Genomic DNA, 23,564 nt, shown 5'->3' with positions numbered 1-23,564 from the left:
TCGAATTCTTACCACTGCCTCCCGGATGCAACAGGTGTGGGCGTACTGCTGATCATTCAGGTGAGCACATGTCCGCCGCGGATATGTAAGAAAAATAAATAGAAAATGCGTCCCTCGTGACAGGTATTTAATTTAAAAAAAAACGTTTCTGTCACCCAGTGCTTTTTTCAGCATATTAAACGTCACTTGATCCAGCAGCGTATTACAAATCTAGCTGTCATATTATTATCACCTCACTTTGATGTACTCGTCAACTCACTGTGTTAGTAAAGGATGGTAGTGACCTACAGAATGTGATGAATTCAACATACGTTCTCCTAACATCCTCGCCCTCCCAGTGCACGCTCTACTTACTGTTTAATGGTGACACGTTTACATCAAAGCAAACTTGATCTGAGATTTTATGCGTATTTTAATAATTTGATATGAGGGTGTCAGCGCACTGGGATATACATCTCCAGACGGTTGCTACTATATTAAGAAAAAAAAAAAAATTAATGCCACGTGTCCAATAGCGGAACGTCATTAAGTAAATGTTTGTTTTGACCAATGCCACAAAGGTGTGTTACCCTGGTTGGAAATATCGCAGCCAGACCTTTCTTGTTAGCTTTGGCTCACCTTCACATGCGTTGCTTATTCAGAATATCTCTGTGCGTTAGGCCGCACTCTGCACTTGTTGTACACAGTACAGACCCGAATATTTCCAACAGCCACGGAGAAAACTTTGTTTGATTAGACTCAAACAAATTCATGCACCCCGTCATCATGGAATGATCATGTCGAGGTAGCAGTGTGAAGGGGGTTTTCTAACCACTTTCACGTGCCCTAAAAACAGAAGGTCTTCCAAAGACAGATCTACTGAGATATGTCATTATCAAAAAGTCTGATTACTCTGTGTATGTTAAAACATTCGGTTTCAGAAAAATTCTTCCACACCTCAGCTTAAACTGAACTATGTGCTTACTGTCTTCATTCAAGAAAATGACTTTTTTTTTCTCCTCTCTTTTGACAAGACCCATACATTCATAGTCTTCGTGTGTTTACAAAAGGAGAATTGTATTTGCAAAAGGAAAGTCCCTCACATAAGGCAGATCGTCCCATACTTATATTACTGTCTGAATGTAAACACCCAGAATGACACTGTGAATGTTCGTCATTGGTCTATATTTACTTTAGCCACACCTCATGAAGGAGGAGCTTAATCATATACCTCAGTAGAGGTATTGGAAAGGAAGACTATGAGGTCATACAGAGAAGGGGGAGGAGAAATTTGCTGACCATTAAAAAGAGTAAATAATTAAAAATATACTGTTTAGGAGAGAACATAACATTTAAACAACAGACTGTTTATCAGAGTAAATAACATTTAAACAACATACTGTTTTGATTCTTTTTTTTTTTTTTTGTATTTGAAAGGACAAAGTAACACAAGAAAGACACAATCAAAAACCAACAATATTCAATCAAATCAATTTTTTTCTCATATCGTACATATAGTATTGCATAAAAGTAATGGTAGTTTACAGGAAAAAAAAAATTCAGCCAAGATAAACTGCATACCTTACATATAAAAAATATGACCAGTGTACAAAAAGAAGGAAAAAAAAAAAAAAAAACCCATCAAATTAGAGAACATGCACTCCCCACTACAACAGAATTTCAAAATCGATGGAGAAAACGGTACAAGGATCCTATATTTGCAGCTGCAATACTGACCCCACCCCCATCGACAATATCATCTGTCCAATGATTCTGTCTAACCAAGAAATTAACATTACATTGCCCACTGCTACCAAATCTCACTCAGTGTTTTCCGAAGAGTAAAATGTGTTAAATAAAACAGTCGCAGCTATGCGTTTCACTGGATATCATGTATTACCCGCAGTTAAACAAGCGCCTAATATCTGCAATGTTAAAAGAATACATGAAAAAAAAAGAAAAGTTTCGGCCACGATTATCACATTAAAATTGAAACTATTTTGGGACATTTATCGTTCATTTGCATTTCTACAGCAGCTTAACCTGTAAAATAATAACCTTACAGTTTTAATCATGAAATACAGCTGTAATATGTATTCAAATGAAAAAACAGACCTAAATATTGAATGAGAATTATTTGATGGATTGATGAGAATTACAGGTCATAACTATTCAGACTTAAGTAGGTGCTTTTACAAGCACGCGCAAGAAACTAACCAGTGTTAAATTAACTCTCACAAGTGTATGATTCACACTGGTGAGTGTGGATTATATAAACTCCTTTTTCAGTGTTAAACAGAAATCAAAACTCAACAGAGCAAGTGTATTTATGAAAGCAATGGAACACAGTACCCTGCAGGGAGCCAATACACTCTTGGTGTTAATGTGTGTAAAATGACTTTCGAATAAACCTCAAGGAATTTTTTTTTTTTTTTTTACACTGATGAACAACACTCAAAAAAGTATGCTGTGTACAAATACTGTACTTTGAGTCTAACTGCATTAGGTAATCTGATTCCAGTGAAAGAAATGACACATTACTGCTGTCAGATGCCTGACAAAGCCTGTCACACAGTTACAGTGGCAAGCACAGTACATGGCAGGGCTAGAACCTGTGGTTCCAACGTCACTGAAGTAAGGGAGTACACCCTCAAGAACATCAAAGGGACAACCCCCCCTCACACACACACACACACACACACACACAACAGCAATGTTCAAAAGAGGATGAACAGTTCAAAATTTACAGCTTATTTACACAAAGCAACAAGCTCTCCGTCGTCGCCGTCAAATGGAGGAATGTTTACTGAGAACCATAACTGTAATTCAGAACAAAGACTATTTTTGAATATTTTTCTTTTTCCCTGATTGTCAATGGATGCTGCCAGTGAAAAAAAAAACATGACTACTGAGAGATGAGTCCAGTTAGTGTACATAGTAGTTTGGATACTGGTTTTGGATACTAAAAATATCATTATTAAGATATATGTGTGCAAACCACGTGAAGACATTTACACACACGCACACACACACAGAAAAAAAAGCTTTTCAAAAAATACAAGAAATTTCATTCACACACGACTACTTGTTAGATCAATATTGAGACTGAAATTGCTATGTGTGCAATAAACATATATTTAAGCATAAAAATACAATTTAAATGAGACAGTACCAGAAGAGGGGGAAAAAAAACCCTCACGTGCTCGACTCCCATCTACAATAAGATAAAACGGTATGAGTAAAACAGATGATCATGTAGACTGATGCATTAATATAAATATATATATATAATGATGAACCAAAGTGAAAACAATGTTGTTGCATTTTGTTTTTTTTTTTGTTTTGTTTTTTTGTTTTGTTTTGTTTTTTTACTAATAACAACAATGCTTAAAGTTTAAAAATGAGCATACATACATTCTAAAAATAATCTTCATTATTTGCTCCTTTTACACCATTGTATTATAACATACAGACTGATACTGATTTTCTATTTCCATTAATCAGAGAAATTTCACATCTACTGAACTCTGATCTTTCAATAGCAATTGTATTGACACATACCGCGTGTCTATCAAATTAAACATGGCCCAAAAGATGCCAGAACCAGGCAGTGATGAAAAGTGCTTAAAAACAAGGATGTCAGACCCTTACATAACTCCACAGACAATGATCTCATGAATGACACCCCCCCCCCCCAAAAAAAAAAAAAAAACCAAGAAAAAAGATGATTGCTTTTTACCCCTTAGACCATGATGCAAACGGTGTTAAAATATTGTGTGCTGGGACACTTCCGTATGTGGGTGGGGGGGTTGAAATGTATAGGCACATAAAAGGCACTCAGTCCAGCCAACATGCTTTACAATATGTTTGCTCAGACAAAAAAAAAAAAAATTCACAAACAGTCGAACTGTCAGCTGAACATCGCTTGAGAAACATCCATTCACAATGGTCATTTCTCATGTCACACCTTTGAACAATCGAACAAAACAAAACAAACAAAACAAAAAAAAAAGAAGTGAGATACCAGTGCAAGGGAGCTGAAATTAAATGTAAAGATTTGTTATCCCTCATCAACGGTTCATCTGCATGGAGGGCACGAAGCTCTTATTCCCACCATCTTAGATCTAATGTGCAAAAAAAAAAAAAACCCAGCTCAACATATCACCATTTCATATTACAAAATGTTTGCTCATCTCTTCCGTCATCTAAGGACTTTTAACCAAATATGTAAGAGTGTCTATAACCCTTGAACAAGACCTTCTTTGCCACCGTCTGCACTTTAGCCATTTGAAGGAAAACATGATTAAATCATGAGCGGCGATGCTCAACACATACGTCATGACTGTGAGAATACAAAGGATGTGATGACACCGATTCAAGAACATACTGAAGTGAGTTACACAACAAAATGAGTCATTGCTTGTTATGTGTAAAACGCTACAAGCACTCAGCACAAAGCTGAGATAAGGCTGCACCTCATTGTCTGCTGAGAGAAACTCAAGTAATGTTTGAACAGAGAGTGATGAGAACGCAGTCTTTTCATTTAACTGAGACGTCTCATAAGAATGGGCCTGTCCTTCCTTAATCTGTTTCTGATACTAGGGCATTCAAAACAAGTTGGAGTCTCTGGGCAAAGCTTTACATAACTGTAGGCTCAGGGAGTAATTCTGACAACCTTATTTCTGTCTCTTTCTTTCTCACACACACACACAAGCGAAATAACCTTAAAGGGCAATACATTCAATTTTCACTGCAAGAGCCAAAAAAGTGCCAGAAGACAGTTTATCCTACTATCTGACTGAAACCATTTCTAATAAGCAGGATTTTTCTTTCTTTCTTCATTCATCACTTAGTTTCATTGCAAACTGCACATTGGTCAATGCCAAGCATTAATTGAATACCAGAAAAAAGAAACAAAAAAACAAAAAAAAATTGTTACACTGCTATATACAAAATACAAAATACATTACATGAATGCACCTAGGTCTATCAGAGAATCTCATCAGATCGCAATCACCACGTAATGCATGCTCTTATTTGCATATTAACCCAAAAAAAAAAAAAAACAACTCCTGCTCATTTGGCAACATTTTCCCTCTTGTACTCTGATTACTAGTTTAAAACTGAAATCACGTAATGGCAGAATACATACTTTGTATGAAAGGTGCTAAGCGACTTATCCTACCAAAACATGTCCTTACAAGATCCATTGAGTAACATACTTGACTTGTATATTAAGATTAAGATAAAAATCAAATTTCAGCATTTTCAATGTAAATGCTTTCACTGAGAATAACGTTTGAGGTGTAGCCTACACTGGCAATAAAGGATGAATATAAAGTGCCTTGAATGACTAGAAACCACAAATAGCTTGCTTTAGCCAAACGTCTGGCTGTTCGTAGCATCTGGAGAAGAAGTCAGTTGAGTTCTGGACTCAGAGACACCACCCAGAGGGAATTCTGGGAAGTCTGTCCCTCCATGACTTCTTAAACTGACCTGTCCATTGGCAACGCTAAACTGTGAGGAAATTCCGGATCGGGAGCCCTGGAACTGCGACCGAAAGTTCTGGTCAAAAGTAGATATCTGAAAAGTCTGGTTCATCCCTTGCGTGTCTGACTTTTTGGGAGAGGAAACCTGCTCGAGAAAGTCATCGGTCGGAGAAACAGCTGAGGGATTAGTCTCATCCCCCGAAAATGAGAACGAGTGCTGGGAATCTCCCACCAAAAGACTAAAATGGGGTTTCTCAATGGTGGACCTCAGAGGAGAGTTCAGGCCCGACCTGAAGCGACTGGGAGAGCTAAACTGTTTTTCAGTAGAAAACAGAGGCTGGCCAGCCAGGCTGGTGCTGTCGTTCACAAACGTAAGACTCTGGTTGTTCAGATAACTGTCATTCTGACTGGTCCTCTCCAACGCTTGCTGGAGAAACTTTGAGTATTCCTGCAGAAGGTTGGCCTTTTCAGCAGGAGAAGCCTGGGAGTTGGTCCCTAGGGTTTCTGTCGGGCTACTTTCAGACACGTCAGACGAGTTTATGGAGATGCTAGAGGTCACCTCTGTGTCCGCCACGCTGAAGGCGATCTCCTGTTGCCCATTGGTTTTGTTGGAGTAGTGGTCCAAGAGGGTCTGTAGGACTTCGTCTGGGAGGACGTTTTTCTCGTGGCTGGACTTGATCTCCACGCTCAGGGTCTGAGGCTCGAGAATGGTTGCTGGAACAGTCTCGTCGATTACACTGGCCACTGCAGCCTGAGTGACCGAGGGCTGCGACGCAATGTTGCCCACGTTGAGCGCGTAGTCCCGACTGTTGTTGGCAGTGGCCGCTTGGAGGTAACGCTTCTTCTTCAGGAACTGCATGGCATCGTCGTAGTTCGTGCTGCTTCCCGTCGGCTTGGCTTGCCCTCCCTGAAGGGTATCGACAGATTCCAACTCCGGGCTTGTCTCCACATCCAAAAGCCCTTTATTATCCACAATTTCAAAAGTATATTTGGTCACTTTTCCGTCCTCGAACGACGACAAGGGAGAGAGGCCCTGAGGCTGCTCCGCGGACTGCTGTTTCAGACTCTTCTTACTGGCGATCTTCTTCAGGACCAGTTTTGGCGGGATAATGATCTCGTCGGAGGACGCCTCCCCTCCGAGATGCCTGTTGCCAGGAGACGAATCCGGGAGCTCCACAGAATACTCGGCCACCACGTACTCGTCTTTGACTTTCGAGGTCACCGCGTAGAGAGGAAGACATTCGTTTTTGCTCGACCTTTCCTCCGCTTTCTCTTCACCGCTACCATCCGCCACTTTGTCGGCGACGGCGGCACTCGTTAGCAAGTTGCGCGTTTTGTCGATGGACTTCTGGCGTTTTTTCTTGGGTAGAGCGCACTCCTTCGCGGAAAAGGAGAAGGTAAGGGTCTCCGTGTTTCGGAGCAGGCTGTCTTTGGCGGCTGCCTTTTGCGCCTTCCTCTCCTTGTTCTCATGGCACATACGTCTGTGTTTCAACACGCGATCAGTTCGAGAGAAGTACTGTAAAGAGGGAAAAGGCGCAACGCCAGGTGTAACATTCAAAAGGTGTCAAAATAACATGCACAACATCACAAATTGAAAATTTAAAAAAGCAATACCATTAAATATGCACAGATTTTTCCTTCAAGTTAGCTCTGCAAGCTATAAATATCATATGAAAGCAGGTCACTACCTGCTCAAAAGACAACCCATTACAGAATTAAATCTGCTAACACTGCCGTTATTGAATGCTCCCTGCCTAACTGTGACTGCAGCCAAGATGCAAATTACAGGAACCAGGGTAAGAAGTGTTAGCAGATATCTAGCTGATGTTACATTTCATAACAAGCATAGTCAACTATTTATATACCATACACCCCACTAACACCACCCTTAAATAGTGAGACAAAGCGTAATGTGTGTGTGTATATATACACATATATATATATATATATATATATACACACTTACACACACGCACACACACGCACGCATATATATACATATATACATACATATACACACACACACACATATATAAAAACAATGCTTTACTGCAGTGAACTAAATGCTGCCCTGGTTTTCTGGTGCTATATGAAGTGGTATAAACTCACACAATGGTGGTCCTTACCTGGTGGCAATAGTCGCACTGATAGGGCTTCTCTCCACTGTGTGTCCTCTTGTGTCTCTCCATGTGATATTTCTGGATGAATCTCATCCCACACTCATCACAGCGAAAAGGTTTTTCACCTTCAAGAGAACAAACGGAACTGACTCTTTCAAAGTTTTCATTCTGATGACAGTTGAGTGGCTACCTAAAACACCTCCAAAGACATTAAGCTGAAGAGAGCCACAAATAATTATGAAATTAGAAAAAAAAAAATGAAGTAAACATATTCCATATAACAAATGAGACAGTTCTGAAAAAGCGAAGATTTTGAAAATTTTGAGTTTTATATCTCCGCTCTATGGTTTCTCCCCTCACCTGTGTGAATCTTCTGATGCCTCTGAAGAAGATACTTCTGAATGAATCGCATATCACACTGATTACACTGAAAAGGCTTCTCCCCTTATAAAACATAATTTAAAAAAAAAAAAAATGAGCAAGGCAAGCTAGTTACAGCAGTAACAAAACTAACTGATACACAGGGTTCTAAAGAACCTGTGCTCGGAACATTCTGAGTGTGAATGAATTCCATATATGTTCCCGAGACAAGAGCCATCTTACCTGTATGAATGAACACGTGTCTTTGTAGGTGGTAGTTGGTTCGGAACGCTGCGTTGCAGTGTTCACATACGTGAGACTTAGGGCTTTGATGACCCAGCGATCCATCCTCATTAATGGTGAGGATCTAGAAGAGAAGCAATGGTTCATAACAATGTGATGAGTCACATGTCATTAAGAAGGAGAAAGCTGACTGTCTAATTTCATTTGAAAATTGGGCCAGGCATTCCTTTAGTGTGGCCTGAGGCGCTCTTCAAGTGAGCCACTAGCTAATTTTGGTTTATTCATTTTAAGGCAATTTTATTAACGTTATATATGTTGTATGTGTGTGTTACATATGTGCATAATATATGTGCATTAATTTTACACAGAATATACAGGCAGGGGGGCTGGACTGCTATAAAGTAATAAAACTCATTTCATTTAAAAGAATACATCATTTGTCATTTCCCTTTATTGATTTCCCCAAAGATCTGAAAAATTCCAAAAGTTTGATGATCATTGCTTTACTAATGTAAATGCCTTCTTAATTCTGGGACTTAATTCTGTTGCACAGTCGAAAACGAACGTGAGGGAATTTCAGAGAAGAAACCTCACTTGCCCTGATAGAGATACACTCTTTAAGCACTGTGGTAACAGCCACCGTGCTATGTTTATTACCTTTGCAGGAGAACGCTGCTTTCTCTTTTTCTTCTTGTTGCATTCAGCAAGATCCCTCCCTGGCTTCTTTTCTTTCTTACTTAGGATCAGTGAATCTGGCAGCTTAATCTCCTGCTTAATATTCACCTAAAAAGTAACAAAGTTCACCTTATTGAGTCTTCTGTATTCCCTATGAAGAGAAGTACTTTCATTATGCAAGGGTTACTTTCTGATAGAATAAATTACAAAAAAAACGGATTCCAAAATTAAACAGGCAAAACAAAACAAAACAAATTAAAACAAATTCTGTGTGCCTTGTTTTGCATGGGTTTCAGTCATACTCTTTGTTTACTCCACTGTGACTGCGCGGTGATGTGTACTCACAGGCATGTGGAGTGTATACGGAAGTTTATGGGAGAGCCGCTGGGAGAACTCGGACTCCTCTTCTGCGTCGTTTTTCACCGTCTCCTCATGGTCCATCAACTCATCGTGTGAGATCAGGTCATGCGAGGTCAGCGGTTCTCCTCCGAGGTCCTCCTCCTCTTCGTCGTCCTCATCCTCGGCCAGCAGCGGATGGTTGGCTAAGGCGCGCTCCCCAATAGTCATGTCCTCCAGGCCCCCACCGCCCCTGCCCCCCACCCCGGTCGCCCCCAGTTGTGTCCTGGGGGAGTGGTGCAGAGGCACGGGGCTACACTTCAGCAACATCCCTTCCAGCTTCTCATCAATGTTCATCTTCAGAGGTGGGACAAATGCAGCTAATGTTACAGGACAAAAACAAAAACAAAAAACATGCATTCCTGTTTGTTAATATTTGATACTGAACATGATTATTACTAAACTGTCCAAATTTATTTTGTACGTTTCTTATTATCTCTATTTTGCTTCATTATGACATGCAACAAAAACATTCAGAGACCCAAACAAACAAACAAACAAACAAAAAAACATCTAGGAAAATTAAACAAATGATTTGCTGACATATCTAGAAGAATATACGACATATCACAGTGGAGTTCCAAAAGTTAAGCAGTATCTTCACAAGAGTATCCGCATAATAAAGTCGGTTTCTCTATGCATGTCTATTCGAACTACAGGTTATTAATGCAATATACAGCATCGTTTTTCTTGACTGTAACGCAACTGACTGGAACGGCCAACTGTTTGTTATCAGCAACACATCTGAAGTTTCGCATTTACGCCGCCTTGGTTAGTTTATGGACGGCCAACTCAAACCGATACTACACAAAACTGAAGTAGCGTTATGCAAGTTAAACGCTGATAAGTGGGCCAACTTTGAAAACTGGTAAAGTTACGTGTATTTCTTGGCTAAGGCCTTAATTAGGGCAGACGCTGTTATCTCAAAAACTTACGTTACACTAACACATCAAGCAGTAACCATATCAGCCTCTTGCGATGTTTGCAACTAGCTCTGTTAACTACCACAACAATCAGTTGACAGAGCGTCTTGCGCAAGCTAACTAGCTAACAAGCAAATAACACTGGTTAAAATACTGTTGACATTAGTGACAGCAGGAGATTCTTCGCTGGGTGAATACCTTTCATTACTAGAGCTAATTTGGCTAGGCTAGCCAAAAAAATTATTACGTTAACCTAAGTTAATGTGCGTGCTCACACAAGCTGTACATGCCAATACTCGGATTTCACAAAATACGCACACAGCCACCTTTAGACGAAGAATCAACTCTTAGATTACATGTTTTCCAAGTGTAGGATGGCGGAACGTAAGCTAGCAAGCTAACTAGGTTAGCTACCTGTATGTTCTTTTGAACGGCCTGGTAAATCTTAACTGTACGTTAAAACCACTGAGAGCAAACTGGTACCACTTCAATTATTCATGAGGACAAAAAAAATTTCTTTTCCGACGAATACTCAATTGCACGGCAGTCCTCTGAAACAGATCTTACCTTGTCTTGCTTTACAGAACCGGTGGCGGCATAGCAATCATGGTCCCCCTGTAGCTAAAAGTTTTCTTCGCTGTGACAACAACTAGCCTGATGGCAAGCTAGCTACATTCCATTTGTACTGTACTCCTATTTGCGGTGCATTATGGGATGTTATAGCTTATTTGTATTATTTGGACGGCATAACCAAGCCAGTAATAACCAGGTGACTACAGGGATCTAATCGTAAACGTGCTGAATACGTCCTTTTGAAACCTCTCTCTCTCTCTCTCTCTCTCTCTCTCTCTCTCTCTCTCTCTCTCGTGTCATCTGTTCAAGAATAAATTAAGTTCATTTTTAAGACTCAGGGAAGTGAGTACAAAAATATAACAAACAGCGATTTCACAGTTGTGTATTTGAAGAGATGCATGTGTTTGCAGGCGTTTTTAAACGTTTAAAAAATAGCACTCTCCTCTATCAAGCATTACATCCTGAGAATAAAATGCAAACAGTTTTGAAGCCCAAGCTTAACCACTGGCAAAAAAAAAAAAGAGAGAGAGACAGAGAAACTTCCAGAATGAAATGATGGAAAGATGTGTCAAGTAATAAGCACTTAAAAAACATTTTTGTCTTAGAAAATGATTAAGACTTGGGATATGTGTGACAACACCAAACCAGTGCCTTCATCAGGTGAGATGATCACTGCACAGTACATACATTCATACATGCATCCTTACATACATACATAGACACATGTGTACATACAAATGATAATGACAGAGGCAGGGGGAGATTTTTCACTGGCCTCTCCAGCCCTTTTTCAGAGCCATGACTTCCATAAACACCTGACTGATAGTCACACACATATATTTTCATATACATATACATAGCCATAAACATAGACATATACGTATGCATAGGCATAAACTCAGTGGCCAGTTTATTAGGTATACCACCATGAAAATGGATCACTTCTACAGACAGTGAGTCGGATGCCTATGGATTACCACATGCATATGATCATCACAGGATCCAGTTATAGATGAACTGAACATTTGTATGGGCAAAATGAGTGACCTCAGTGAGTCTGAGTGTAATATGATTGCCGGTGACACAGTGTGCTGGTTCCAGTGCCTGAAACAGCCATCCGTCTCGGCTTTTCATGGACAAGAATGCCTTGAGTTTATAGAGAAGAAGTGAGTCCACTGAGCAGATGATTGCCAACACTGGACAGCTGTGAGATCATTTGACAAATCCTGGTATCTGGTGCATTATGCTGTTGACAGAGTCAGGATTTGGTGAAAGTGTGAGTCCAATGACCCATCCTGCCTGGTGTCAGTGGTACAAGCTGCTGGTAGCAGTGTAATGTTTTTACTGACATGCTCACCCAAGCTTTGTTTCAATACGCCAGTGTATCTGAACACTGTTGTTGATCAGGTAAAACCCTTCATAGCTATCGCTTACCCTATATCATATAGACGCCATCAGCAGGATAATGCACCATGTTACAAGGCATGTGCTGTCTCGGAACAGCTTAAGGAACATGGCAGTGAGTTCACTTTGTTTGAGTGGCCTGTGTGGTCTCCATTTCTCCATTCAGCAAAGTCTATTAGGGATTAGATGAAATAAGACTGTTCACCATATGAATGTAACACTGTCCAATCAGCAGCAGCTGCATGATACCACTACATTGGTATGAACTAATATCACGCCATGGAAACAGTGAGTGGTCCGACCTGGTACTAGACCACTGTATGCAATTAACTGATATATATTCTGGAGCTATACAACGGCTGTACATATACAGATTGTTGCAATACTTTCATCCTGTTTTCCTCCTTGCTCTCATTACTGTCCTTGTTATTAATCCATCTTCATCAAATATCCATATCCTATAGGTTGTTAGCCATGGCTGTCGACAAGCAGAAGAGAGATGTAAACTATAAGACTTTGTATGGAGTCTGTGGCATTCTATTTCACAACACTAGATGGCAGCACCTAAAAGGCCTTTCCATGCAACCACATAAAGGACAAGGAATGCATTCCCATAGGCAGATAGATTATGCTGAGGAATTTCTATTAGATTTAACATCCACGGTAGTATTTTTCTTGTTTCAGAAAACAGTATAGAGATCACTTTCGTGATGTCATTGGGTAAACGCTGAGTTTAATACAACAGTAAAAAAAAAAAAAAGCCAAGTCATCCACTCAATACATTATCATGTACTGTTCTGTTTATTACAACAAAAAAGGATTCCCCTGACATTATTATCATCACTAAAAATGTAGTACTAATAGTACTAACAGTACAAAGTGATTTGCACGTGTTTTGTTTCACCTTGGAGAACTGAGTTTTTATTGCTCAGACTGAAAGATTTTGTGCTTATCACAATATACAATATCTTAAATTGATCACATTTAACTGCTGAGGTGTAGTTAAAACATAAATACTGTTAATTAACTGTGGGGGTTAAAAAATGACACCTTTTACCAAAATACATTCATACGTATTACAACAATGACACCACACAGTACACATGAAATGCAAACATATTCATATTAGAAAATTCAATATTTATTAGTGTTCTGCAACAATGATTTTTAAACAGAAAAATAGTACAATGGGCTCTCATTTCTATTCTTCAAAGGCGAGTACACAATATGTTTCCCATCGTTAATTATAAAACATGAACCAAATAGCTGGAACAGGCTGAATACACACACACACACACACGCACGCACACACCCACAGAGCTGAAATGAGGAGAGGATTATGGCCTGCTTCCCCTGCGTGACCTTCCCTGTTCCTTTGGCCTGATTTAGATCAACATGCTAACCTGCCCACTCACCATACACGACAAATCTGACCTGTCCACTCATCACACACGACAAATCTGGCCTGTCCATTCACCATACACGACAAATCTGGCCTGTCCATTCACCATACACGACAAATCTGGCATTCATAGGGGAAGCTGAGACCTTAAGAGAAGTGTGCAGCGCTTGAACTTGAATAAGGCATAAGCAAGAAAGTTTATATATATATATATATATATTAGCTCAACCAAACCATATAAAAAAAACTTTTTTTGTGATTTACAGCCAAAAGTGCAAACCAGACTAATGTTGGGTGTATAGTGTTTGTCTCATGAATGCCAGGCGTGAAGTGTCAGCAAAGAGCTGAGACTGGGCTAAAGTATTCGTCTGAGGGCCAGCACAGCTGCACAGTCACCCTTTCTCTCTCAGCACAGTTTTGACCTTTGACACTAGCTCCTCAGTACAGGTGATAATGAGGACATTACACCTTTAAGTAGTATCAACCGAATGGATGTTATCCAGATGTGTGAGAATGCTATAATAACTGAAGAATTAAACTGAAATAGCACAGGTCAACATCTAGCTTTTCTTTGAAAGGCAGAAAAACATTAAGTTGCCACCATGACAGGTGAAATGAATGGTTGAGTGTATGTATGTTTTTTTTGGAAAGTAGAAAGGTCATAAGGTGAATAACTTCAGCATGAAAAGTTCAAACAAAAGGCATTAGGAGGAATATTAAGAAAAAAAAAAGAGTTCATTTAATTTGCAAGCAGTGTAAAAATCATCTAAAAACTCAATAACCTTTCATTCAAAATGATGCAATTCCAGTACTTCTTCGTGTACTTTCACGCACGCACAAAAAAAGGTTCAATAAGGGAAAATAAGAAAGGAAAAAAGGTCGACTGTAGACCACAGTAAACAGTAGAAAATAAATAGAAAAAAAAAAGTTCTGGTCTAATCACCATAACCGTGGAGACTGTGAGTTAATATTTTTGCATATTCGTTCATTTTATCATCATCATTATTATTTTAATGCATTTGGCCAAGAAAAATTCAGAGGGCTAACGAGGAGAGATCAGTCTCCTAGATCCAGGTATCCAGGGGCGTACTTCCATACCAAAGTCCGCCTCAAGGCCCGGTCTTGTGCTCATTTACGGATGTTGCTGAGTCTGGCACACACCAGGGTCTCACATTTTGTTAAAACACTCCTTTGCATTGTTCCACACTTGAATTCCCTACAAAAAATTTTAAAAAAAAGGAACAAGGGGAATAATTACTAATTATGTAGTGTATTCATGTTCCTTCTCTTTTCCTTTTCAACTTCAACACAGTAGTCAGGAAAAGTGAAATGTTGTAAAGATGTCATAAAGTTTCTGTCAATGTTCATCTGCTTTAAAAGGAGAGGACACTTACCTTCTTACACATGCTGATCTGCATGATAGCGTAGCCAATCAGAGCCTCCCGTAGGTCCTGATCCTTCTGGTCTTTGAATCTCTCGATGTCTACCCAGGCGTTCTTCACAAACTCCCTGTACAGAAGCACTCGCTGGGTTTAAAACCCTTCAACGTTCCGTCGCTTAAATTACATTTCAAAATTACATTTCAAGATTACATTTCAAATATAAAAAAATTACAGAGTTTCTCATCTTTTTTTTTTTTATAAGAGATAAAAAACATATCCACAGGAGCTTCATCATAGACCTAACGGGGAAAAAAGTAGGCCCTGAAAGATGAAAGTATGGTTAATCAAACAATTCCCATTGGAACACACAGGGGAAGCAGGAGTCATGGGGAAAAGATTGGGAAGCTCTTACTCGCACTCTGCGTTTTTCTCCTTCACAGCCTCCTCACCCTCCTCAATCTGCCCCTCCAGCATTTTCAGCTTCGCCTCCCTCTGCTCCGGAGTCTCCTGTCCAAACAGCTTACTGGTCATTCCCTTCAGAGAAAAGGTCCGTATCGTCTAAACGGAGCCAACAGGGAAAAAAAAAAAAGAGATCTCACTCAGCTCTCTCAAATAACTACATTTCATTGATATTACCTTTCTATGATTCTAAAAAAAAAAAAAAGGTCAATGCTTTCATCATCCCTCACTGACTCTTATGTGTCACTGTTGGTTAAATGTGGTTCTTCTGATAAGCAAGCAATCTTTCATTCGCTCTCTCTTTTTTTTTTTTTTTTTTTTGGAACTGTTGGATGAATTGTGGCGTGCAGGAGTGTGGCTGAGGTGTTGGATGATGACCGACCCCGGTTGCCAGCTCCTCCCGTTGCTGTTTTTTGTAGCTCAGGTCTTGGGTCGCCGTCTCCAACTCATACTGAGTCAGCTCGTGTTTCCTGCACACGGCCCTGCGAAAATTCACCACGTTTTAACACGCTGCGTTTCACACACACAGAGCTGTGTTTTACAGTTCTGACAATGTATTGCGTACACATCAAACACTGGACAAAAAGAAAACACGGCAACGCGTCGAAATAATGAATGTTTTAATATAAAATATCTGAAACCCCATGTTGTCTGGAGACTAAATCCTGCAGTATTCATGGGAGTAACGTTTTGTATTCGATCAGCGCGAACAAACTTTTAATCCAAAATTTTCCTACGCTCGCCAGTAAACATACTGAACAGTCTCTTTAAGTTTCAGATCTCATGTATGCATTTTTAATGATTACTGTTAAACCACAAACATACATTCATGGGGTCTTATTTTCGTCCCTTTACGCAATCACGTGAGACATCTGAGAGACAGATTAACACGATCAGTTCTAGAAGATCCCAAATGGTTCATGTGGTCTTAAAACATGCTGTCAATGCAAATCTTTTTGCTGGTGGAATCCATTAAATCCAGACGTTCTTGGAGGATTACACCTTTTTTCTTTATCTGCTAAAAGAGCCACGACTGCATCGAATGCTGAACCCCGGGTTCTCAATGTGTGTCTAAATAACCCGTTACTTATCCAGAAGCTTCCGTGAGCCCTAAGGGTCACAAAAGCCAGCACATGCATACGTAAGTTTAGGTTCAAGACACACTGGGGGTTAACTGGGACAAAGGGCAAATCTTGATCTGGTTTCTTTCTTGTTCTCTATATAACAGAAATAACACGCTTATAACTCCATCTCCAGGAGCTTTCTGCTGTGTCTCTGTCAGGTTACCTGAGTGCCTCTGTGTAGAAAAGGTATTCCTTCAGCTGGTCTGCATAGTGCTCCTCCTCCTCTAGAATGTCATCGACTGAAGCAGCATACCTAAAAAACACAGAGCATTCTGATCAATGAACCCTGTGTGTGTGTGTGTGTGTGTGTGTGTGTAATGGAGATACAGAATGACAGAAACACTAATTATTGTTTGACTGCTCAGTAAAGCGCTGGATGTTCCGTAGATAAAAATGGTATGGATACACAACATTTTCCATTACGCTTTTCCATTCAGTTCTTCGACTGACAACCGGGAATGGTAGCCCCTGCTCCAGAATAATTATACTTCGTTATTCATCTTTTTTTTTTTTTTTCTAAAGAGGTCTCTGACAACTCTGACTACAGAAATAACAAGAGCCAACGGATGACAAACCAACAGCCATCAGATTCTGTGTGTTTTTAGCGAATCAGGGGACTAGGTGAGAAACACGAGCCGCAGCGAGTCTTGACAGCCGCCAAAAGATGCTGATGACTGACAGGCTGCTTTCTGTACTGTGGAAATACACGGCTGGCCTGGGGGACTCCCTGACCTTTGACCTCTGCTCTTGAATCTGGAAGCCATCAGTAAAAAAAAGGCAGGAGAGACCAGGGGAGAAGGGAGGGGCACAGTTACATACACACTTATGTTACCACTACAATGAGTAATCCTTCAGCTCACGTTCTTTCAACATTAGCGCAACGTTGAGAGAACCTTCACAAATCACATCAGCCGCGCCTGTTAGGGATCCACCGGTCGGGCGTGAGTCAGTTCAAAATCTGACCCTCCCCCGGGTCTTCCTTTCTGGCTACCAGTTACAAGAGACCCTCTGTTGGAAACTTGAGGGCTTTCAAATCAATCTGGCAAATGTGTTTTACAGCTCAGAGACAGAGGGCAAACGCATGCAGAACCACTGTAGCTTGCTGGGGGAGATCACACAACACCTTAATATTTCAGCTCTCTCTCGATGAGGTCCCCGCGGGTAACAGGATAGGCTAATGGGAGGAGAAACGGCGATTGCGGCCAAAGCAGATAGACCAGTGCTGCAGTAATACAGTCATGCTCCAATCCTACAAAGGCTGCATGTGAATCTCGCATAAAAACAAGAAACGACCCCCTATTAAAATGTATTGATGCATGTGTGTGGCTTTGAGATTTCACTTGTGTGTGTGTGTGTGTGTGTGTGTGTAGGAAAGACAGAGAGAGAGAGAGAGAGAGAGAGAGAGAGAGAGAGAGAGAGAGAGAAGAAGAAGAGAGATAAAGAGAGAGAGATTAACTTACGCATCCATGTGATGGCCTGCACTTTGAAGTCCATCTCCCATCTCTCTCTCAATGGCACTCCACTCACTGTCCAACACAAACAGACGACACACACACACACACACACACACAGAAAAAAGAGCTTTTACTCCTGCGAGCATTGGCTATCAACTGTCTCCAAAAGGAAATGATTCATCAAACAGTAAAGAATGCCTTTCCAAACAATGTCTTGGAGGATCCTCTTTCAACAGAGCGCGTCTTCCGTAAAGCAAGGATTATACATCTGTTCAGTTTTAAGAACAAATAAGCAAAGTCGTGTATTTCACTAAATATCAAAACACAACAACAGAGCAAAAAGACGTATTACTGTTAATATACAAATCCTCGCGTCATTGCGTCTGACAAGAAATGACCAAATATTATTGTTCATTTTGACATAAGCTCCGGCACACCTGAAAAAACGACACTTAAAATGAAGCAGGATAAGCTCATGATGACGTGTTGGCAAAAGAGTACCACCTGAAGACTCGTCCGTAATTCCCGTGCACTTTGTAGACTCCGTACAGGCGATCAGCCACTCTCTGAGTGAAAACATAAGTTCAGGTGGTGACTTAAACACATGCATTCAATGCACACCATGACACAGTGAGTTACTGTCAGCCTAGACTGTCCTAACACATAAGTGCACAAGACAAAACCATACTCACAAAGTCTGACTGCCCTCAAGCACATTTCTTTCAATATCAATCATCATCTTGATTCACTTTATTCCACTGTCTCAACTTGAGAGTGAAAATTAAAAAAGCCAAGAAAATATCAGGAAGTCTTGTGTGTCTTTACAGCCATGCAGTGGCCTCATTAGCAAGTCAAACATCAAGAATGCTTGTGTGTCTTTACAGCCATGCAGTGACTCTGTTAGTGAGTCAAATTCAAATATTAGGAAGCCTTGTGTGTCTCTACAGCCATGCAGTGACTCTGTTAGTGAGTCAAACATCAGGAAGTCTTGTGTGTCTTCACGGCCATGCGGTGGTTTGTTAGCGGCTCAGCCTTGCGCTGTCAGACTGCCTCTACTCACCGCCCGTACTCGGAGCAGCTGGGAAATAACAGACTGCAGTTCATCCCCGTAGTGTTTCATGTCTGCAAACCTCCTGGAGCAAACAGAGACAAAGAGCAAAAGGACAAAAGATTGCACCTATAGCACGACACTCAGTGCTTACGCTATGCTGACAACCTGGTGGGAAAAAATACTGCACATCAGAAGGAGATTTCTGGGGCTTTCCAGGAAGAGAATGTTATGGTAGCAAATTCCTGAATGAATAAATTATGTATGGACTAGAGATATTAAAGACAATTTACTTGTCTGCATTCTTCACCCTGAACGTTGCATTCAGAGCCTTCAACCTGGAGTCAGCCTGTGAAGAGAGCAGCAGACAACAACAAAAGAAATCCTATTAGGCTACTTTTGTTTTTCCAGATGTTACGCGAAACTAGACCAATTTAACAACCCTTTCAAACTGTTTGAATTAGATAAACATTGTAAGAAGACAATAACATACACAAACATAAAATACTGCAGCAAAGTCTAGCTAGCTTGTTCCAGATTCCTCACACAGACTTCCTGTAGTTGTTTACATAAACTAGAGTGTACTGATAAAAGATTCCTGATTGGACTGTTAGCTCTAGGACTTTCTGGGCCCCCTCTCGGTTTCCTGTGAGACCCATTTTGAACACAGACGTCTTGTTTGATCTGTACCTTCTGATTATAAATATATCCATGGATGAAGTTGTCATTTGTGATGAAGTCACTCGTATTAGTTGATAAACCAGTTAAATGAGACTTTCAGGGTTATACTTTTTTTTTTTTTTGTTTTACTTTTTTAACTTTTTTTTTTCCCAGAGGTTGGGACAGCGTGGACGGGTTTTAAGCGCCTGTGAAATACCTTTGCCTGAAATCCAGTCTCAAACACAGCTTCCTTCCAACCGTTTTCCTGTCGGAAAAAGAGAATCTGCAGTTTTGACACTGACAGAAACCACCAGCTGCATGACAGCATATGATGATAAACTGTGAGAGTACGGCAAGCAAGCAGATAAAACACACTGCTTATTAAATACAGTCTCCAAATCATTTTGTGTGTGTATGTGTGTGTGTGTGTGTGTGTGTGTGTGTGTGTGGATATACAACATGAAAGTTCATTCTGACAGGCAAGCATACTAAAGCTAAAGAACTCTGTGATTGACGGCAATTCTGTCTGGAGGTTTACTCTCTGTGAGCTCTACGCCACATTCGCTGGCTTGACTGATATTCCGCTGAGAGCTTTTGTTCTTTAACTGACCGACGTAGATGCTGCTCATTACCTCAGTAAGGAAAGTGTAGAAAATTTTATCACTGCACAGGACCGGGTGAGAAGCGACACGGAGGAGGAAGTTCTCCAGTCCGACCCTGCGCCTCTCCACAAAATCAGGATCCATGTTATCAGCTGACAGCTTGTGCCACACAAACTCAGCCTGAAGAAGAAAAAAAAAATGTTATTAGTGACTGTAATACACACGATGCATCGAAGGCGAACAAGTCAACGGCCTATGGGTTCACTTACTCGCTTCTCAGGCAATGGAGGGACCACTATGTAAGGATAGGTGACTAATAAATAGTTTCTCAGAAGTTCAAACTCGCTGTAACGTCTCCACAGGGTGTCTGGGGCAGGATTACCTCCTTCAGATGCGGCATCCACAGGTCTGCGTGTGAAAACGAGAAAATGAGAGAGAAAATGAAATTGGATAAGGTTTACTACAATAAGACATATTTTCACACAGACTAAGATGTATATTAAACCCTTGGCAGAAAAAAAACCCAATTCTCATCTCTTAAAATGCACCTGATTACTGAAAAGTGAAAAGTTCAAAGAGTAGTTATGAAACATTTCAGGTTCTAGAACTAAGGTATGTATTTTTTTAACTAAACTGATCATTTTTTCCAATTTTCTTCCCTTTTTTTTAATGAAATGCAAATGGATTTTTTTTAAAAAACTGTTTAAGGGGATCCGTTTGACATTTCAGATTGCTTCAACTTAAGTTCTGAGGGTAGACATCTCAAATACCACGAGGACATTTAACTGTAACTGACAGTGTCCCACTGGCCCCAGTGCATAGACCCAAGAAGGCCTTTCATTTTAACATCACAGGACCACGCAAAGTGTGCATCACAGTGGGAATGAAAGACGATACATGGAATTTTCCTATACTGTTTCAGATGCTTGCAAAGCAACCACATAGGACTTTACATTACGCAATAATGAAACTGGCGCGGCGTATGAGACCGCAGGAGAAAGGCTGGAGTGAGGGGCTAAGAACTGAAGTCTCAGTATCCAGTGGACTCCAGGGAGGAAATGAGAGTACATAATGGACTCTACACTAACAATCCACACTAGAATCACAAAGGAGCACGGCTCTGCAGTCGCTGGGAGGCATTCTCCGCTCAAAACTGCGTGACTACAGCGTCCCGAAAACTGGGTCCTACCAAACCGCTCTCTAACTGACCCACGGTAAACAAAGACGGCAGCACGCGCACGCGCGTGTGTGTGTGCCCTAATGTATGTGTGAGTGTCTTAAGTGTGTGTGTGTGCCTTAATGTATGTGTGAGTGTCTTAAGTGTGTGTGTGTGTGTGTGTGTGTGTGTGTGTGTGTGTGTGTGTGTGTGTAATTGCACAATCCACACAGCGCCCTTTCAAAACATGTGTTTCCTTTTAGTGGACAGGCCAACAATACAGCTCTGTGCAGCTGAACTCGAAGCGGTCCGATGCTGAAGAGGTAACTCTGTATTTGTTCTGCTGTGTTAGGAGCCGAGCGAGAGTGAGGTGATGGGCTATTATCACAGACCATGAAGTCCCGCGACTGATAACATCTCCTCCCTGGCCATTTTCTCTCATAACAGATTTAATCGTGACGTTATTGCAAGCAACCTCCAACACAAAAAAAAAAGGACAAAATTAACCGTTGAAACCGCAGTACACTGTGAGGTCTAAGTCAGGAGCATAGGGGGGCAAGGCTATTTATCCAGGTCATTCTGATTTTGCTGACTTAGTCAGTAGCTGTTGCATCATCGTTGGCTGCGGAACGCCATGAAGCAGAAAATGAGACACTATTGTAACATATTAGTGGCCCTGCAGCAAACATGGTTATGGTTCCCTCTGCTGCTGAATCATCAAGAATATAAGAAATTGTGGGGGTGGGGTGGGTGTCTGTGTGTGTGTGTGTGTGTGTGTGTGGGGGGGGGGGTGTAGTCTGTAGAGTGAGGCTGTGTACTGAAACTGGGTCGTGATGACACTAACTTGCTTATGATTATCCATGGTACACATTAAAGATCATTCAAATGGAAGGCAATGTGTTATTGGTATCACAGCAGGAGTTGGGAGAGACAGACAGCAAAGTGCGCATGAACGCACAGATGCATTTACCTTGTTTCAATGAGATAAACAGTGTAGGTCTCGTGCATGTTAACGGCATTTTTTCCTGTTCTTTTTTCTGCCTCTGCCACACTGATCTCCATCTTTTTCAGCAGAGTTGTTCCTTTTTCAACCATCTAAGGAAGGAGAGAGACACAAATTCAAATTCGTTTTCAAGGCAGTGAAAGCATTTTCAAATGAAAGTATTTTTTTTATGTTTGGTTCTTTGCTCTGAGAGGCACTGATATTTTAAAACCGTCGCTTTAACTGATTTTTTTTCAGTTCAGTGCAGATAAACCTGTCCCGGTAAAGTTTTAGCTGACTGTGTTTAAATCACCCTGTCTCTGCTCACAGATCTGATGACATATCACGAGATTCTCGTGCTAAATGAGGACCACTGCCAGTGCACACTCCAAAGACTTTAACTGTTCGCGATCCATAAGAGCACAACGGAACAAATAATCAAAGAAGGTCTAGGTTTCTAAAGGTGTAGCCAATATCTGTGGCTCTGATGACGGAACTACTAACCACAGTTCAGGCTTGACATGTCAATGAAGTTAGCCCGTTAGCGATTCAAATATTTCATCAATTAATGTAGCAACAAAATGTTAAAACCTGACCAACTACTGTGAACGGCGAACTACGTTAAATAAGTAAAATCCTGTCGCTGCATCCAAAATATGGGTGAAATTCCGAGCGCATATTCCCAGTCGCTAGCTCTGTTAGCTGGCGAAAGTTACTAACCTACTGGGCGAGTCAGACTTAAACTGACTCCGTGGACTGCCAACAGGCCTGGTACGCGTAACTCATTACGTACTGCACAGGCAGCTGAACAACTCAGTTCTACGTGTAGGTCAAGAAAACCGGACGAGAAAGATTACCGTATTTTTGATGTTATTTTCTAATTCTGCCGGGGTGAGATCTGTATTTCCAATCACCGCTATATCTTCGCTTCCCGTATCCGCCATCATCTTGACTGTTTTCCTTTTCCACCGCATGCGCATTTCACACTTTCACCTTTTTGACTCAAATGAATGGATATAGGATGTTGAGCTCACTGATACTAACCGATTGAACACATTACTGCGTCCAACGGTTCGAGGTCGTGACTTTAGTAATATGAGGTACAGAAAAAGAAAAACAAAAAGACAACAGAC

The 23,564-nt window shown here is 40.8% G+C and overlaps 2 protein-coding genes across 2 annotated transcripts; both read right to left on the bottom strand.

The window, feature by feature from the left end:
- Window positions 1–5,342: 5,342 nt before the first annotated feature.
- On the bottom strand, window positions 5,343–9,559 carry znf148 (zinc finger protein 148). Its single transcript, XM_030786807.1, has 6 exons — window positions 9,212–9,559; window positions 8,849–8,974; window positions 8,192–8,315; window positions 7,949–8,032; window positions 7,595–7,713; window positions 5,343–6,984 (listed from the first exon to the last, which is right to left on the bottom strand). Exons 1-6 carry the CDS (start codon window positions 9,557–9,559, stop codon window positions 5,356–5,358), a joined length of 2,430 nt encoding a protein of 809 aa, XP_030642667.1. The 3' UTR covers window positions 5,343–5,355.
- A 3,765-nt stretch (window positions 9,560–13,324) lies between these two features.
- Window positions 13,325–23,387, bottom strand: snx4 (sorting nexin 4). The gene is made up of 14 exons (XM_030786922.1): window positions 23,289–23,387; window positions 22,420–22,544; window positions 20,563–20,701; window positions 20,324–20,473; window positions 19,909–19,956; window positions 19,325–19,380; window positions 19,044–19,116; window positions 18,488–18,549; window positions 17,990–18,055; window positions 16,693–16,782; window positions 15,788–15,887; window positions 15,359–15,504; window positions 14,959–15,073; window positions 13,325–14,780 (listed from the first exon to the last, which is right to left on the bottom strand). The coding sequence occupies exons 1-14, from the start codon at window positions 23,376–23,378 to the stop codon at window positions 14,733–14,735; spliced, it is 1,308 nt and encodes a 435-aa protein (XP_030642782.1). The 5' UTR covers window positions 23,379–23,387; the 3' UTR covers window positions 13,325–14,732.
- Window positions 23,388–23,564: the final 177 nt, after the last annotated feature.

This window comes from Chanos chanos, chromosome 10 (genome assembly GCF_902362185.1).
Source record: "Chanos chanos chromosome 10, fChaCha1.1, whole genome shotgun sequence".
Classification (NCBI taxonomy): Eukaryota; Metazoa; Chordata; class Actinopteri; order Gonorynchiformes; family Chanidae; genus Chanos; species Chanos chanos.
Note: the sequence above shows the minus strand (reverse complement) of the source record. Positions and strands in the feature narration are given on the sequence as shown.

Coding starts and splice junctions, on each gene's coding strand:
- znf148 (XM_030786807.1), bottom strand. CDS start 9,559: ATGAACATTGATGAGAAGCTGGAAGGGATGTTGCTGAAGTGTAGCCCC. Junction 8,316..8,848: donor AGCAGCGTTCTCCTGCAAAG/GTAATAAACATA, acceptor CTTCTCTTCTAG/ATCCTCACCATTAATGAGGA. Junction 6,985..7,594: donor AGTGCGACTATTGCCACCAG/GTAAGGACCACC, acceptor CCCTCTTTACAG/TACTTCTCTCGAACTGATCG.
- snx4 (XM_030786922.1), bottom strand. CDS start 23,378: ATGATGGCGGATACGGGAAGCGAAGATATAGCGGTGATTGGAAATACA. Junction 19,381..19,908: donor AGACTGGATTTCAGGCAAAG/GTATTTCACAGG, acceptor CTCTCTTCACAG/GCTGACTCCAGGTTGAAGGC. Junction 16,783..17,989: donor GCAGGCCATCACATGGATGC/GTAAGTTAATCT, acceptor TGTGTTTTTTAG/GTATGCTGCTTCAGTCGATG.